Source organism: Oryctolagus cuniculus, chromosome 2, assembly GCF_051225735.1.
Source record: "Oryctolagus cuniculus isolate XC-2025 breed Fujian yellow rabbit chromosome 2, ASM5122573v1, whole genome shotgun sequence".
Classification (NCBI taxonomy): domain Eukaryota; kingdom Metazoa; phylum Chordata; class Mammalia; order Lagomorpha; family Leporidae; genus Oryctolagus; species Oryctolagus cuniculus.
Window position 1 is genome coordinate 180,615,178 of NC_142868.1, and position 13,241 is coordinate 180,628,418.

General features: G+C 56.5%; 2 protein-coding genes across 51 annotated transcripts; both read left to right on the forward strand.

The window, feature by feature from the left end:
- On the forward strand, nucleotides 1–11,435 carry MPV17 (mitochondrial inner membrane protein MPV17). 50 transcript variants are annotated; one of them, XM_070069311.2, is made up of 9 exons: nucleotides 1–133; nucleotides 592–666; nucleotides 7,530–7,645; nucleotides 7,878–7,970; nucleotides 8,055–8,150; nucleotides 8,383–8,415; nucleotides 8,658–8,710; nucleotides 9,625–9,711; nucleotides 10,392–10,734. In XM_070069311.2, the coding sequence occupies exons 2-8, from the start codon at nucleotides 597–599 to the stop codon at nucleotides 9,692–9,694; spliced, it is 531 nt and encodes a 176-aa protein (XP_069925412.2). In that variant the 5' UTR covers nucleotides 1–133; nucleotides 592–596; the 3' UTR covers nucleotides 9,695–9,711; nucleotides 10,392–10,734. The 50 variants fall into 50 exon arrangements, 47 of the variants coding, with proteins under 47 accessions (XP_069925412.2, XP_089182785.1, XP_051699058.3 ...); XM_089326659.1 differs by having other exon boundaries at nucleotides 7,565–7,645; nucleotides 7,852–7,970; XM_089326666.1 differs by having other exon boundaries at nucleotides 63–133; nucleotides 7,565–7,645.
- Nucleotides 11,436–11,973: 538 nt separating this feature from the next.
- On the forward strand, nucleotides 11,974–13,176 carry UCN (urocortin). Its single transcript, XM_008254603.5, has 2 exons — nucleotides 11,974–12,112; nucleotides 12,387–13,176. Exon 2 carries the CDS (start codon nucleotides 12,400–12,402, stop codon nucleotides 12,784–12,786), a length of 387 nt encoding a protein of 128 aa, XP_008252825.1. The 5' UTR covers nucleotides 11,974–12,112; nucleotides 12,387–12,399; the 3' UTR covers nucleotides 12,787–13,176.
- The last annotated feature ends 65 nt before the right edge of the window (nucleotides 13,177–13,241 follow it).

Here is a 13,241-nt window from a genome sequence, read left to right on the forward strand (position 1 = left end):
CTCATTCCCCTCCGCCTGCCAGGGTCCCACCGTCTGCGGGCAGGCGGGCCGGAAGGGGCGGGGCTTGTGGCGGAAGTCCCTCGGCCAGCGCGCGTCACGTGGGAGGACTGCTGGGCGCGGAGCGCGCACTCAGGTGAGTGACGGGTGACCCGCGGTCACTGGCTTGGAGTGGCGCGCGCCACGAGCGCCCACAGGGCTCGTGGTCCTCCAGGCCCAGGCAGCGATGGATCCTTTGGCTGGCGTGGAGTTGGACTCCGTATGCGTACCGGTGCTAACTGAACCTGGGGGCTGACTGAACTCACTTTTCCGGGACCCAAGCTCCGGGTGGGCGCCAGGGCGAGCTTGCCCTGACAGGTTCCTCAGTCGGAACCTGAGGTGGGGTGGCAGATGGTTACCGCCAGGAACCCAGGGCTGCCACAGCCTTCTCCCCCGACTGTCCGGGGCGGCTCCTGTGACGAAGCATCCCTCTCGGGCCCCTGCCCCTTTAAGACGCATTGGAGAGGGGGTGGGGGAAGTGGGCCCAAGGATGTCAGGCGTCGTCTTCATCGTGGGGAGCCGTGGGGGTGACCCCCTCTCCTGTTGGCTTGGCAGGAAGCATGGCGCTGTGGCGGGCATACCAGCGGGCCCTGGCTGCTCACCCGTGGAAAGTCCAGGTCCTGACGGCTGGTGAGTGTCCCTCTGGGACCCGAGTGCGACCAGAGCAGGCTGATTGACAGGCGACGGCGCACCTCCCTCGTTTCCTGCTTCTTTGCAGACCCCACGCAGCCCCCAGTGTGCTTTGGAGGGTAGATTCCCCGAGGCTGTTCTTAAGCACACAGCAGAGGATCTAGGCATTGCCCAGGAGTCTCCAACTTGGAAAATAACTCATAGCAAATACTCTAACATTTTACAGTGCGCAAAGCACTTCCACGTCCAGTATATCGTGAGGGGCCCACAAAGCATATTTGAATCATGTGAGATCACACACCTAAATCTGAAATCGAGGTTCTCAAACAACTATCTTATTTTTCCTAGTATTTCTTATTGTGAAATACCCCAAAGAATAGTAAGACATATATTTACAGTTTAAGTGGTATTGAGAAGGAACATTCCTGTATCAGTACCCGGATTTGAGAGCCCGTGAGTGCCTGTCTGAGTTAGGCAGAGACTGCCATTTTCCTGGCTTCTGTTTATATCACTCTTTCGCTTTCCTATCTATGTGTGCATCCCCAAACAATATACTAGCCAAGCTTTTTTTAGAACTCAATGGTGATTGAGTAACAGCCTCACCGTGGTAACCCAGCGACTTACCTGCACGTGTTCCCGTCTTCACTCTGCAGGGCAGCTCCTGTAAGGGGGCGGCGCACAGCTGGGTAACTTTATAGGAGGAGGGGCCGGAAGTCTCTGACCACTGGGGCAGTGCAAAGGGGAATCTGGTTAAAGCGGGGTGTCCCCTGTGTTTGGAGGAAGGGCGCAGGATTCTAAGAGGACTCAAGAATGTTGGAAGGGGTGGGGAGCTACAGAAAGCAAGGTTGAAAGGGGCTCCTGATGGCCAGCATCGCCCCGCGTCAGCACTAGAGGCGTCACCGCGGGACAGGTCAGCGGATGGACTCTTGCCCCTCCTTGGGCCCTTCTCCAGCCTCCTGTGCCCAGCCACCTCGTGTCCTGTCCTCGGAGCGTCCGGCAGCCTGCATGACTCACCTGGCTGCGTGTGTGGTGACTCACGCTGGACTGTGTGGCTGTGATGGGAACTGACACGCTGGGCCCTCTGCCCAGCCTCAAATTCCCTCAGGGCCCAGAGCTGCCAGGTGGCAGGTTCCCCCTCGTGGCCGGCAGACTAGGGAAGGAAGGATAGTCCTTTGGTTTCCCTATTCAAGGGATCTGGAGCTGGAGCCCCAAGGGGCCTGAGTGCAGAAATGCGGCTGAGTGGAGGCTCTGGGCCATTGGTGGCAGAGCGCTCCGGCTCCCCTCCCTCAGCCTTCCTAAGGCTCTGCTCACGTCCCAGCTCAGCCCTGAAGCTACCTGTGGCCGCCTAGCCTTCTCAGACATTTCCTCCCTTGGACGTGGAGCAAACTACACATAAAGCGAGAAGGTGGATTTAGCTCACTGAGCCGTATGTGAACCCCAGCATCATAGTCCCTGAGGTCCCGTCCCACCAGAGAAAGCACAGAGATTTCAGACTTGGCTTTGGAAGACCAGGATTTAAATCTCAGGGCCATAGCACCTAGGAGCTGCGTTATCAGGACGCGTCAGTAAACCTCTTAAGGCTTCAGTTCTCTGAGGCTTGAGCTTAGCAATAGGACCTTACAGGGACAATGGAGGGACTATCTCTAAAAAGGCTTTAGAAATCAGGAAATGCTCAATAAACTTAAAGGCTCAAGAGGTTGGCCCTTCTTGTGACTACTGGCAATCCAGGCACAACAAGCTGTTCTTCTACAATGGTGTTGGGTTAGGTGTGTTCCACTTGCCATTGTGGATGACTGTCTTAGCCGTAGTCTCCAAAGAACAGAGCCTGAAGCCCGTGTGCAGGTGCTTTGTTGGGGAGTAGGAAGTAACCCCGTGGAGGGAAAGAGAACAGTAAAAAAGTGCATTATCAGATTGGCCGCTGCAAAGGGCCACTGGTTGCTCAACCCCTTGAAACTGGCTGAGAATCTTTCGAACTACTTAGAACTCTGAAAGAACAGTCGATTCCCTGCAGGGAAGAGGCTTTCCAGCTCCCACCCTGCGTTGGCCAAAGGTTCCCCTCGGGATGTGACCTCCCCGCAACGCGCTAGGTGCACAGTCACTGACGGCATCGACAGTGAAGGCCCAGGGGTGGATAGGCCTGGAGGAAGGATCCACTGCTAGGTCGAACTGCAGTGCTGGCTAGAATCAGACTTCAGTCGCAGAAATCTGAACCGGCTCAAGGGAAGTGTGTAATACTCGGTTTTGGCAAGCCGGAGTCAGGCGCAGGGCAGCCTGGGGAAGCTTTGCAGTGTGTTCCGCAGAGTCTGAGTCAGCCGTATCCCTCCCTTTCTTGCGGGCCCTTTCAGTCTCCACTTGGCCCGGCTCCAGCCATCTTAGGTCACCTCGTCCCACTATGGGGGTAGCCAGGCTCCCGCAGACACTGCCTTCCCTGGAGTCTGAAGTAGACCAGAATGTGAGAGCTCAACAGGCCTAGGAAGCCCTCCAGTCTAGTGCCTGGTACCACAGCAGAAAACTGAGGCAAAGGGAGAATGACATGCCCTGAGGCCTTGTGGTGGGCAGTAGAGCTGGCGTTAGAACCAGGGCGCTGGGGCCAGCGTTGCGGGAAAGCTGGGAAAGCTGCCACTGGAGATGCTGGCATCTCGTGTGGATGCTGGTTTGAGTCCCAGCTGCCTGCTTCCGATCTAGCTCCCTGCGCTTGCACCTGGGAAGGCAGCAGAAGATGGCCCAAGTGCTTGGACCCTGCAACCCATGTGGGAGACCAGAAGAGAGTTCCTGGCTCCTGGCTTCAGTCTGGTCCACCTCTGGCCATTGTGGCCCTCTGGGGACCGAACCAGCAGGTGGAAGAGCTCTTTCTGTCTCTCCCTGTTTCTAACTCTGACTTTGAAATAAATGTTTCTTTCTTTTTTTTTTTTTTTAAGAAGTGTTTGTTTATTTATTTGAAAGGCAGAGTTACAGAGAGAGAAGGTGCCCTTATGGGATGCCAGTGCTGGATACGTGCTACACCACAGTGTGGACCCAATAGATAGATAGATAACCAGCCGAGGGTGCTGCCCATGGCACTGCCCTGCACTTGAGAGTCTTGGGGCCAGCAGACGCTGAGCATAGTCTCGGCTGTATTTAGATACTCAACAGGCAGCAGAACCTTCCATTCTGGGTCATTTTCTCACAGTAGGTTGGGTTCAGACCAGGAATGGGAACATTGAGGCCAGGTGCACTCTCCCATTTCCCACATGCTGGGCTTCAGCTCCCCCTGGCTCTGTACCAAACCAGCCTCTTATCCCAACCAGGCAGGCAGTTAGTTCATGGTTGGAGACTCCTGGGCCAGCAGCAACGGCCCCATGTCGGTAGCTGTCTGTCCTGCCCACCTGCCTGTACTGCTCCTCATTCCAAGAAGCTGCTTCCTGTCCCTCTGCCATCTTGCCTTCCGTAAATGCTTTATTTTTCTCACATATAAGACTCCACACTAAAGTTAGCAGTTGGGGCCAGCGCTGTAGGTTAATCCTCCGCCTGCAGCACTAGCATCCCATATGGATGCTGGTTGGAGTCCTCGCTGCTCCACTTCTAATCCAGCTCCCAGTTTATGGCCTGGGAAAGCAGTGGAAGATGGCCCAAGTCCTTGGGCCCCCGCACCCACATGGGAGACCCAGAGGAAGCTTCTGGCTCCTGGCTTTGGATACACCCAGCCCTGGCTGTTGTGACCATTTGGAGAGTGAACCAGTGGATGGAAGACCTTTCTCTCTGTTTCTTCCTCTCTCTCTGACTCTGCCTCTCAAATAAACAAATCAATCTTAAAAATAAAAATAAAAAAGGACAGGAGCAAAATAGAGGAAGTAGGGAATTTACCCCTACTCTGGGAAAATGTAGAAGTTGGGGCTTTTCCACTTGTACGCAGGGTGATCCCAAATCTGTGCTGAGGCAGGCTCCCCTTCCCGGGCCCGCTGGATCTGGTGGGGAGTGACGGCATGAGAACTGGCACCGGCCCAGAGGTATGATGTCACACCCGCGCCAGCGTCTGCTCACTGGGCTCTGCGCCCAGGTTGGCACTGGGACATCACTACCCAGCAGCCCCTTGCCCTGCCCCATCAGGACCCTGGGCATTGGTGTCTGCAGGCCTCCAGCCACAACTCCAAGGAGAAGGAATCCAGGGCACTGGAAGGTCCTGGACAACCCCTCATTTCCGGGGCGGGGTCTGTTTGGGTTGGGGAAGGGGGCATGAAGAATCTGAATGGCCGATTCCTTCCTCAAAGGATCCTGAGGGCTGCAAATACAGGTCTTGTTCTTTGGACCAGCGCCTTAGACCAGCATGGAGTTGCTGTGGGTCCAGGGGCTCCAATCATCTGTGGGCAGAGCAGGAACCTGTGGTGTCTGAGATGAACAGAACTGGCAGAGGCTGCAGAGTGTGCACCACTTGTCACTTCCGCTGTCACCCGGTCATCCTTCCGGCTTGATGGGCACACTTCAGGGGCCTAGAATCCATCTTTCTCAAAGCCTGTTGGCTTCCAGGACCATGGGGCTAAAAGTCAGGAACCTGTGTGACTGTTGGCAAGGCATACCTCTCTGGGTCCTGGGAATTTGTTGCCTGTCATCCCCACAAGGTGACAGGAATACTAGGGAGTAAAGACAGTGTTAGTCCAGGAGGCATCTCTGATACACAGGCCCTTGGGGCCCTGGCTTGGGCAGGGACTCTATGCAGAGTAGCAGCCGCAGGAACCTCCTGGAACCTCCTGGCCTCTGAGCCTGTGACCTCCTTGTTCCTCCTCGAGAGAAGCCCTGCATCCATCCCAACTCCACTACTTACCAAGTCCAATCCCTCAAAGACTTCCTTTATCATCAGATGGAGGTGGGTTCACTTCCTGCCTAGGCCTTTTGTGAGGATTAAGTGTGTGAGAGCCCTTTGCACACTGACCATCTGGCCCAAGTGGACAGTCAGACCGTTAGTTCCTCCATTTAGGAAGTGATTGCCTTTTCTGTTCCCCTGTGCCGACCTTCTCACGCCCCTTTTCTCCCTGGGAGTGCACCTGGTACCTCCTGTTGTCAGGTGGGGGTGTGGGAAAGTGTTAAGAGCTGACTGCCTGGGGGTGGGGAGCAAGCCTCCGTTCCCTGGTTCTCTCCTGCAGCCTGACCACAGTCCTTCAGGCTGGACGTGGAGTTCTCCATGCCCTTTCCCAGGGTAGGCCTGTGATTTGAGGCTGTATGACATTTTTCCTTTGTTGATTTCCTGAGCTCCTGCCAGGGGGCTCCTCTGAGTGTCAGAGGGAATAGTTTAGCAGAGGTGTTTGGGCTTCTGTTCTTGTCCTTGGAGACTTCATATCTAGCAGTGTTCTGGGAAGAGCCCCCACCACTTTGGGGATTCCCTGGAGAGCCAAGACAGGGCTGCCTTGATGGGTGTGCCAGGGGGCCTGGGGCTGCTCCATGACCAGCAGCCCAGCCCCCAGCCTCCCCCAGTTGCCCATGGGTAGGCTGTCCTGGGGCAGAGCTGTGCGGAGGGTATGGGGGAAGAGCAGACCAGTGAGTGTGCAGCCAGCGTGGACGTCAGAGCCAGCTCCGGGCCAAGGAACAGGGTGGAAGATGTGTTTGCCCAGTGCTAATTGAGGGCACAGGGACAGTGGTGGCTGTGGGACCGGAGGGGCTCTCATTACTCAGACAGGCGAGCTGGAGGTTGTGGGGTCACCCCCAGACGGCCCCATCAGGGTGTGTTTGCTAGAAACCGTAACGCCACTGTCATTGACGGGGCTTTGTCAATAGAGATGATGTCTGTTTTGGCTTCTGGGTGGGGGTGACTGATGAGGGCTGCTTGGAGCTAGGCATCTGCAGTGACGGGAGGGGTTGCTGGTGCGCAGGCCTGGGGGAATGGCTGTGACACCTACACCAGCTCAGTCTGGGGTTGCCATAGGGAAGTCAGGGTTTGGCTGATTCTGCCAAGAGGTGGCCAGGACTCACTTCACCAGTCACCTGCCTGCCTGGTATCACTTGAGCACTGTTGTTTTAGAAAAAGAGTTACTCCAGGGGCCGATGCTGTGGCGCAGTGGGTTTACACCCTGGCCTGATGCGCCAGCATCCCATATGGGCACTGGTTCGAGATCCAGCTGCTCCACTTCTGATCCAGCTCTCTGCTATGGCCTGGGAAAGCAGTGGAGGATGGCCCAAGTCCTTGGGCCCCTGCACCCTTGTGGGAGACCGGGAGGAAGCTCCTGGCTCCTGGCTTCAGATTTGCACAGCTCCAGTTGTTGCAGCCAATTGGGGAGTGAACCATCAGATGGAAGATCTCTCTCTCTCTCTGCCTCTCCTCTCTCTGTGTAACTCTGACTTTAAAATAAACAAATATTTTTTAAAAAAAGAAAAAGTTACTCCTGCTGCTTTCATAAATAGAGACCCCCAGACCAAGGTAAAGAGCAGTGGCCAGGGTCCTTGCCGTCCTACACATAACCTAGTCACAGAGCAGTGTCCTGGAAAGACCCGGGTCTAACAGTCCCGCCCCGGTTCTTGCCTCAGTTCTGCCCTTACTGGATATGTGAGCTCCTGCAATCTTGTTTCCACACCTCTAAAAGCAGGGGTTTGGATGAAATGACCGTGCAGGTCTCAGCCCCAGGATCTTAAGATTTTCTTCCTCTGTCTATAGTTTCTGATTCCCCCATTGCTGCTCAGTACAGAGCTCCTGGGCCCTAGCCTGTTCATCCCGGTTTCTGATAGGCACACGCGAGGTGTCACCATCCTTGGGGAGAGGAGGGCTTTGAGGCAGGAGAGAGGAACTGGTCCTTTACCCCCAGAAGGAAGAAGCCCTGGGGCCCAGAGTGCCAGAGCAGACTCACTTCCCTCCTGGGAGTAGCAGCCATGTTCTGACAACACCCGTGTACCCTGCACAGGGTCCCTGATGGGCCTGGGTGACATTATCTCACAGCAGCTGGTGGAGAAACGCGGTCTGCGGGAACACCAGACCGGCCGGACCCTGACCATGGTATCTCTGGGCTGTGGCTTTGTGGTAAGTTCTGCCCGCAGCAGGGTTGCAGCTGCTGGGACGGTGTTCTGGTTCTGTGCTGTCCTTTAGTTGCCTGTGCCCTCTCCACGCTTCAGCCAGCCCTGCCACCCTCCTTTTGTCTTGGTGTCTGCCTCCCTGGGAGTTGGGTTCTGGTATTTGGGGGAAGAGCTTTGTGATTTAAAAGCCACGGGTCCCCTCACTGCATCCAGCTCCTCTGTCTGGGGCTGACTTTCAGGGCCCGGTAGTAGGAGGCTGGTATAAGGTTCTGGATCGGCTCATCCCAGGCGGCACCAAGGTGGATGCCCTGAAGAAGATGCTGTTGGATCAGGTGAGCAGAAAGAAGAGGGAGTCGGGAAGGGTAGGCTGGGGGCAGGGCATTAAGGTGCTCACGAGCTTTCATTTCTTGTCCTAGGGGGCCTTTGCCCCATGTTTCCTAGGCTGCTTCCTCCCTCTGGTAGGGACACTCAATGGACTGTCAGCCCAGGACAATTGGGCTAAGCTACAGCGGGTGAGCGGCGCAGGTGTGGGCAAGGCCTCTGGCTGCCAGGGTGGCAGCGCATGGGGAAAGAGGTAGGCAGAAGGTGGAGGTGCAGGTGGAGCCCTGGGCTGTGGAGCAGAGGAGCTGAGGGGAGTGTGAGACAGGAGTGTGCCCTGAAGAGAAGTTTGTGTGTAACATTCACACGGGAGGTGGGAGCTGCTAGAGGAAGACGTGTTAATTTGTTGTTTCTCTGTCTCTTCAGGATTATCTTGACGCCCTCATCACCAACTACTACGTAAGAGCTGACACACTCACAGCCTGTCCTGTTGCCTTAAGTTCAGAGATGCCCTGGGGGTCCTTCCAACCCAAGAACCCCTCCATTGGGGTTCCCATTGGCTGCGTGGGCACCATGCTCAGGGAAGCACTCAGCAGGTTTTCAGCTGTTACTGGCGTGCAGAAGTTGGGGCAGGGGCAGGGCCAGGTAAGGCATTGAGTCTAGGGGCCAGCCACCTAACCATCACCTTCTGTCCCTTGCAGCTCTGGCCTGCTGTGCAGTTAGCCAACTTCTACTTGGTCCCCCTGCACTACAGGTATGCAGCCCCCTACCCCACCCTGCAAGGAAGAGCCACGTTACCGGCAGTTGGAAGCAAATAGTAGGCAAGCTCAGGTCCCCAGTGGCACACTCTACCCTGGTCAGAGCCTCTCAGATCCCCAAGTGTTTTTTCCAGAACCTCTCAGCCTTTATAGAACCTGCTCGGGGTGCCTGCCCACTGACTGTCATCTTCCCAGGGAGGATTCTGCTTCTCAACCCTTGATTCTCTGCCTTTGATGGCACATCTGCAGGTTCAGTGTCTAGGGTGCCACAGCCTAGGTTACACAGACAGGTAGACCAGAGGGCCAAGTAGGAACCTGGTCGGGTTAGTTTACTGCAAAGTAGTAATAATAAACATGATTGCTCAAGCACAGTTTTTTAAAAAAGAGAGTGGAACTCACGATAGTAGTTAGAATGCTTGAGTTGAGGGGCCTTGGGGATAGGCCAAAATATAGAACTCATCAGAGGGAAGTCAAAATTTACATGGCTCACCATGCTAAAAGAATGGGGAATTACCAAATCCCAAACACTAGGATCCTGAACAACCTCTTTGAGCCAGGTTAACTTAAGATAAATGGAGATACTACTTTATCCAGCAGGCAGAGTATTTTTGAAAGGAAAAATCTCAGCTGGTGCAAGGTGCATAGAAAAATGTATTTGGAAAGGGTGTGGCCAGGGGCCTGTGTGGCAGACCTGTGCGTGTCACCACAACTGCTGAGGGTGCTTAACTTCGGAGGTCCTCATCCAGGAGACAGAGCTCGGGGATGGCCCCGGATCTGAGCTGTGTCCTCTGGTCCAAGCCACACAGGCCCCCCTCCATGAGGGGCTGGCGGGAGGAGACTAACTCCGGAAAGGCTCCCTCCCTTTCCCTTCCCCCTTCCTGCCCGTCACTGTGCTCTTCCTGCTCCGTAGGTTGGCCGTTGTCCAGTGTGTTGCCGTCATCTGGAACTCCTACCTGTCCTGGAAGGCACACCAGCTCTAAGCCTGCCTTGCTCCACTGTTAGTACCTTGCAGTGACAGCTTGACCCTAGAATGGTCAGACAGCCTCCCCAAAGGGGCCAGGGCAGTTTCCATGTGGTTGGGCCACTCGCCAGAACTTCATGGGATTTGCCCTCTGAGCTGGCACATTTCACTCTAAAATGTAAACTAACTGCGTCTGAAGTCACTAAAACCTTCATAATGCGTCACTTAACAAGAAGGAAGCTTTCTGAGAGGTGTCTCATTAGGTGCTTTTGTCATTGTGAGCATCCTAGATGAGAGATCAGTCACTTGAGGTGGCCTCTTGAGATGAAGCCTACAGGCCGCTACCAGCATAACTCAGCACACAGTCAAGGTTGTTAATAGGTAGGACACGCTAACAGTTAAAAGTAGAGCATAGTAAATACATAAGCCAGTAACATAGTCGTTTATTACCAAGAATTATGTCCTGTATGTAACCGTATTTACTGTACTCACATGACTGTAACATGGTAGGTTTGTTTCCGCCAGCATTGCCACAGATAGGTGAGGAATGCATTACACTTCCATGTTACAACATCACCATGGCCACAGTGCCGCCAGGTGGTGGGGGCCGCTGTGGGATGTGCAGGTCGTCACATCAGCATCATTAGGCAGCACCTGACTGTGATCATACTCCCACCATGGTACATAATTCCACAAATACATGTTTTTTTTTAAAGATTGATTTATCAGAGCCGGCACTGTGGCAGAGAGGGTTAGGCTGCCGCCTGCAGTACCGGCATCCCATATGGGCACCGGTTCGAGTTTCGGCTGCTCCACTTCTGATTCAGCTCTCTGCTAATGTGCCTGGGGAAGCAGGAGAAGATGGCGCAGGTGCTTGGGCCCCTGCACCCACGTGGCAGACCCAGAAGAAGTTCTGGCTCCTGGCTTTGGTCTGGCCCAGCCCCGGCCATTGCAGCCATCTGGGAAGTGAACCAGCGGATGGAAGACTTCTCTCTCTGCCCCTTCCTCTCCCTCTCTGTAACTCTGCCTTTCAAATAAATAAATAAATCTTAAAAAGCGCTTCCAGGTCTCCCACATGGATGGCAGGGGCCCAAGTACTTGGGCCATCCTCATCTGCTGCTTTTCCCATGCCAATAGCAGGGAGCTGGATCAGAATTGGACCGTCCAGGACTCGGACTGGCACCCATATGGGATGCCAGCATCTCAGGTGGTGGCCTTCCCACTGTGCCACAATGCTGGCCCCATAAGTATGTGTTGTACCATCTGACCTTGTCAGTTTTACACCCAGTGGCCAGCAAATGCCACTCATCCCCTCTCTCCCCAGACACGTCTGCCAGTCCAGCCCTTCCCAGCCCAAGTGCAGTTCCAACTCTTTGGGGTCCTTCAGACCGCATATGCTGCAGTCAGTATGGCATGGAGTGTGTATCTGGCACCTGCAGAGGAAATGAGCAAGACTCAGCAGAAAACCACTGAGGAGTCACAATTTCTCGAACTGGCCAGAGGCCTAGGAGCACCAACCCAGTGTGGACACTGAGATCCTTGGAAGTCAGGTCACCCGTGAGTTAGTGACAGCAGAAACTTGAACTCGAGTTTCCTCACTTCTTACCCAGTGATCTTAACTAGAAAGCCAAAGCTCTAGTAACACTGTTGTCTGCTTCCCGGGAGAAAGACTGGCCTTTGCTAAGCCACCACTCTGGGTGAACTCAGAAGCAGAAGGAGCAGCCTCATGTGGTCCTAAAGCACCTTGAGACTAGAGACCCTCTTGAGCTTAGTGCCTCATTCAGACAGCCACAGGACCTTAGACCCAGGGTTGTAATGAGGTCTTTAGTGGAGACTGTGGCAGGCGCTGGTGTTGGCTGAATGCCCGTGGTGTGCTGCCGACTCTCTGTGTGCACAACTGGTAGCTCCAGCAGGGGACTAGATCTGAGCAGCAGAGCCTTCTCCGATGCCTCTGGCTCCCGGCCTGAGGCCCCCGGACAGGGTCAGCACCATGGACAGCTTCTGCGGCTCGCCTCCCTTTCGTGTGCCTAAGAAGAAACTCGGGAGTGGTCTGCCTTGGGAAATGGGCCTCCACACTGCTGGCTGCTCTAAGGGGGCGAGGGGCACTGGGGGTGTCAGAGCAACCTCTAGGTCCCAGCCGGCTTCCGGATCTCGGTAGTCCAGTTCTGTTTCCAGCGCTGGCCTCAGGGACACGATCTCGTGTCCGGAGTGTGCCCCTCCGGGGGCGCGCAACCTGCAGAACTCGGGGCTGAAGCTGTCATTGCTTCCACGATCGGTGCGAGCTCTTCGCTGACGTCAGTCGGAGCTGTCCTGGCGCTATATAAGGCTGGCGGCGGTCCCGGGACAGACCCCGCGTTTCCCCAGGCGCACTCGGCCCGCCCCAAGGGACAGAGGCTGGAGCTCCGTCTCGCGCCGGGCGGGCGCTCTCCGACAACCTGTGAGTGGCTCCCAGCGTCCACCCAAGCTCCCTCAGCACCAGGACTCCGCACTCAGTCCACCCACCGCGACCCGCCGGGAGGGAGGCACGGAGCTCGGGGAGGAGGGCGGGGGGAAGGAAAGAGGTGGGCCGGGCAGCGGCTGGAGCTGGGGGCAGGCTGTGCGCACTGGGCGGCAGCCAGAGGGACCCGGCAGGGCACTGGGTGTGCGCAGGGAGTTTGCCACCTGCGGCTGCCCCAGGCACACCTCACCCCGCACTACCCCTGTGTGTTCAGGGCCGGCGGCATCATGAGGCAGGCGGGACGCGCGGCGCTACTGGGGGCGCTGCTCCTTTTGGCACAGCTGCGCCCCGGGAGCAGCCAGTGGAGCCCGGCGGAGGCGGAGGCGGCGGCCGGGGTCCAGGACCCGAGTCTCCGTTGGAGCCCCGGGACGCGCAACCACGGCGGCGGAGCCCGCGCTCTCCTCTTGCTGCTGGCTGAGCGGTTTCCGCGCCGCGCGGGATCGGGCAGCTGGGGACCCAGGACTGCGAGCGAGCGGCCGCGGCGCGACGACCCTCCTCTGTCCATTGACCTCACTTTCCACCTACTGCGGACCCTGCTGGAGCTGGCGCGAACGCAGAGCCAGCGGGAGCGCGCCGAGCAGAACCGCGTCATATTCGACTCTGTGGGCAAGTGACCGTCGGGCCGGGGCCGGCAAAGCCCCTACCTCTTCCCCCTCCACGGGCTGGACCGTGCGCGACCGGAACTGACTCAGTCCCGCTGGGCATCGTGCGTGGCCCAGTCACCCAGGGCACTCCCTGCGTGTCTTTTTTTTTTTTTTTTTAATAAAAGTGCGGAAGAGCCTTTGACTTCTGTGGTGGGGGCGCGGCAGCCACTACAGGGTCAGAACCTGTGGGAGGGACCCAGGTGCTCAGGGGCCCCGCGAGAGCAGCTTCCGGCCAAGCCCCCATGAATCCAGTTGCCCCCGAAACCCACAACCCAGAGGGCCCAGCGCCCCCGCACCACCCCCAACCTTCGTCCCAGAGCACGGGCTCGAGGGGCCGCTCCTGGCATCGGGGAGATGCCCAATGGAGGTTCGTCTCTCTTCCGCCCCCCAAATGGTGTTTGGGGAAGAGAGGAAGGCGGCGAGGT

Bases quoted from the DNA above. Each gene is read 5' to 3' on its own strand.
- UCN (XM_008254603.5), top strand. From the start codon at position 12,400: ATGAGGCAGGCGGGACGCGCGGCGCTACTGGGGGCGCTGCTCCTTTTG.
- MPV17 (XM_051843095.3), top strand. The intron at 667-7,529 runs GTGAGTGTCCCT...TACCCTGCACAG, and splicing joins AGTCCAGGTCCTGACGGCTG to GGTCCCTGATGGGCCTGGGT. The intron at 7,646-7,877 runs GTAAGTTCTGCC...GCTGACTTTCAG, and splicing joins CTCTGGGCTGTGGCTTTGTG to GGCCCGGTAGTAGGAGGCTG.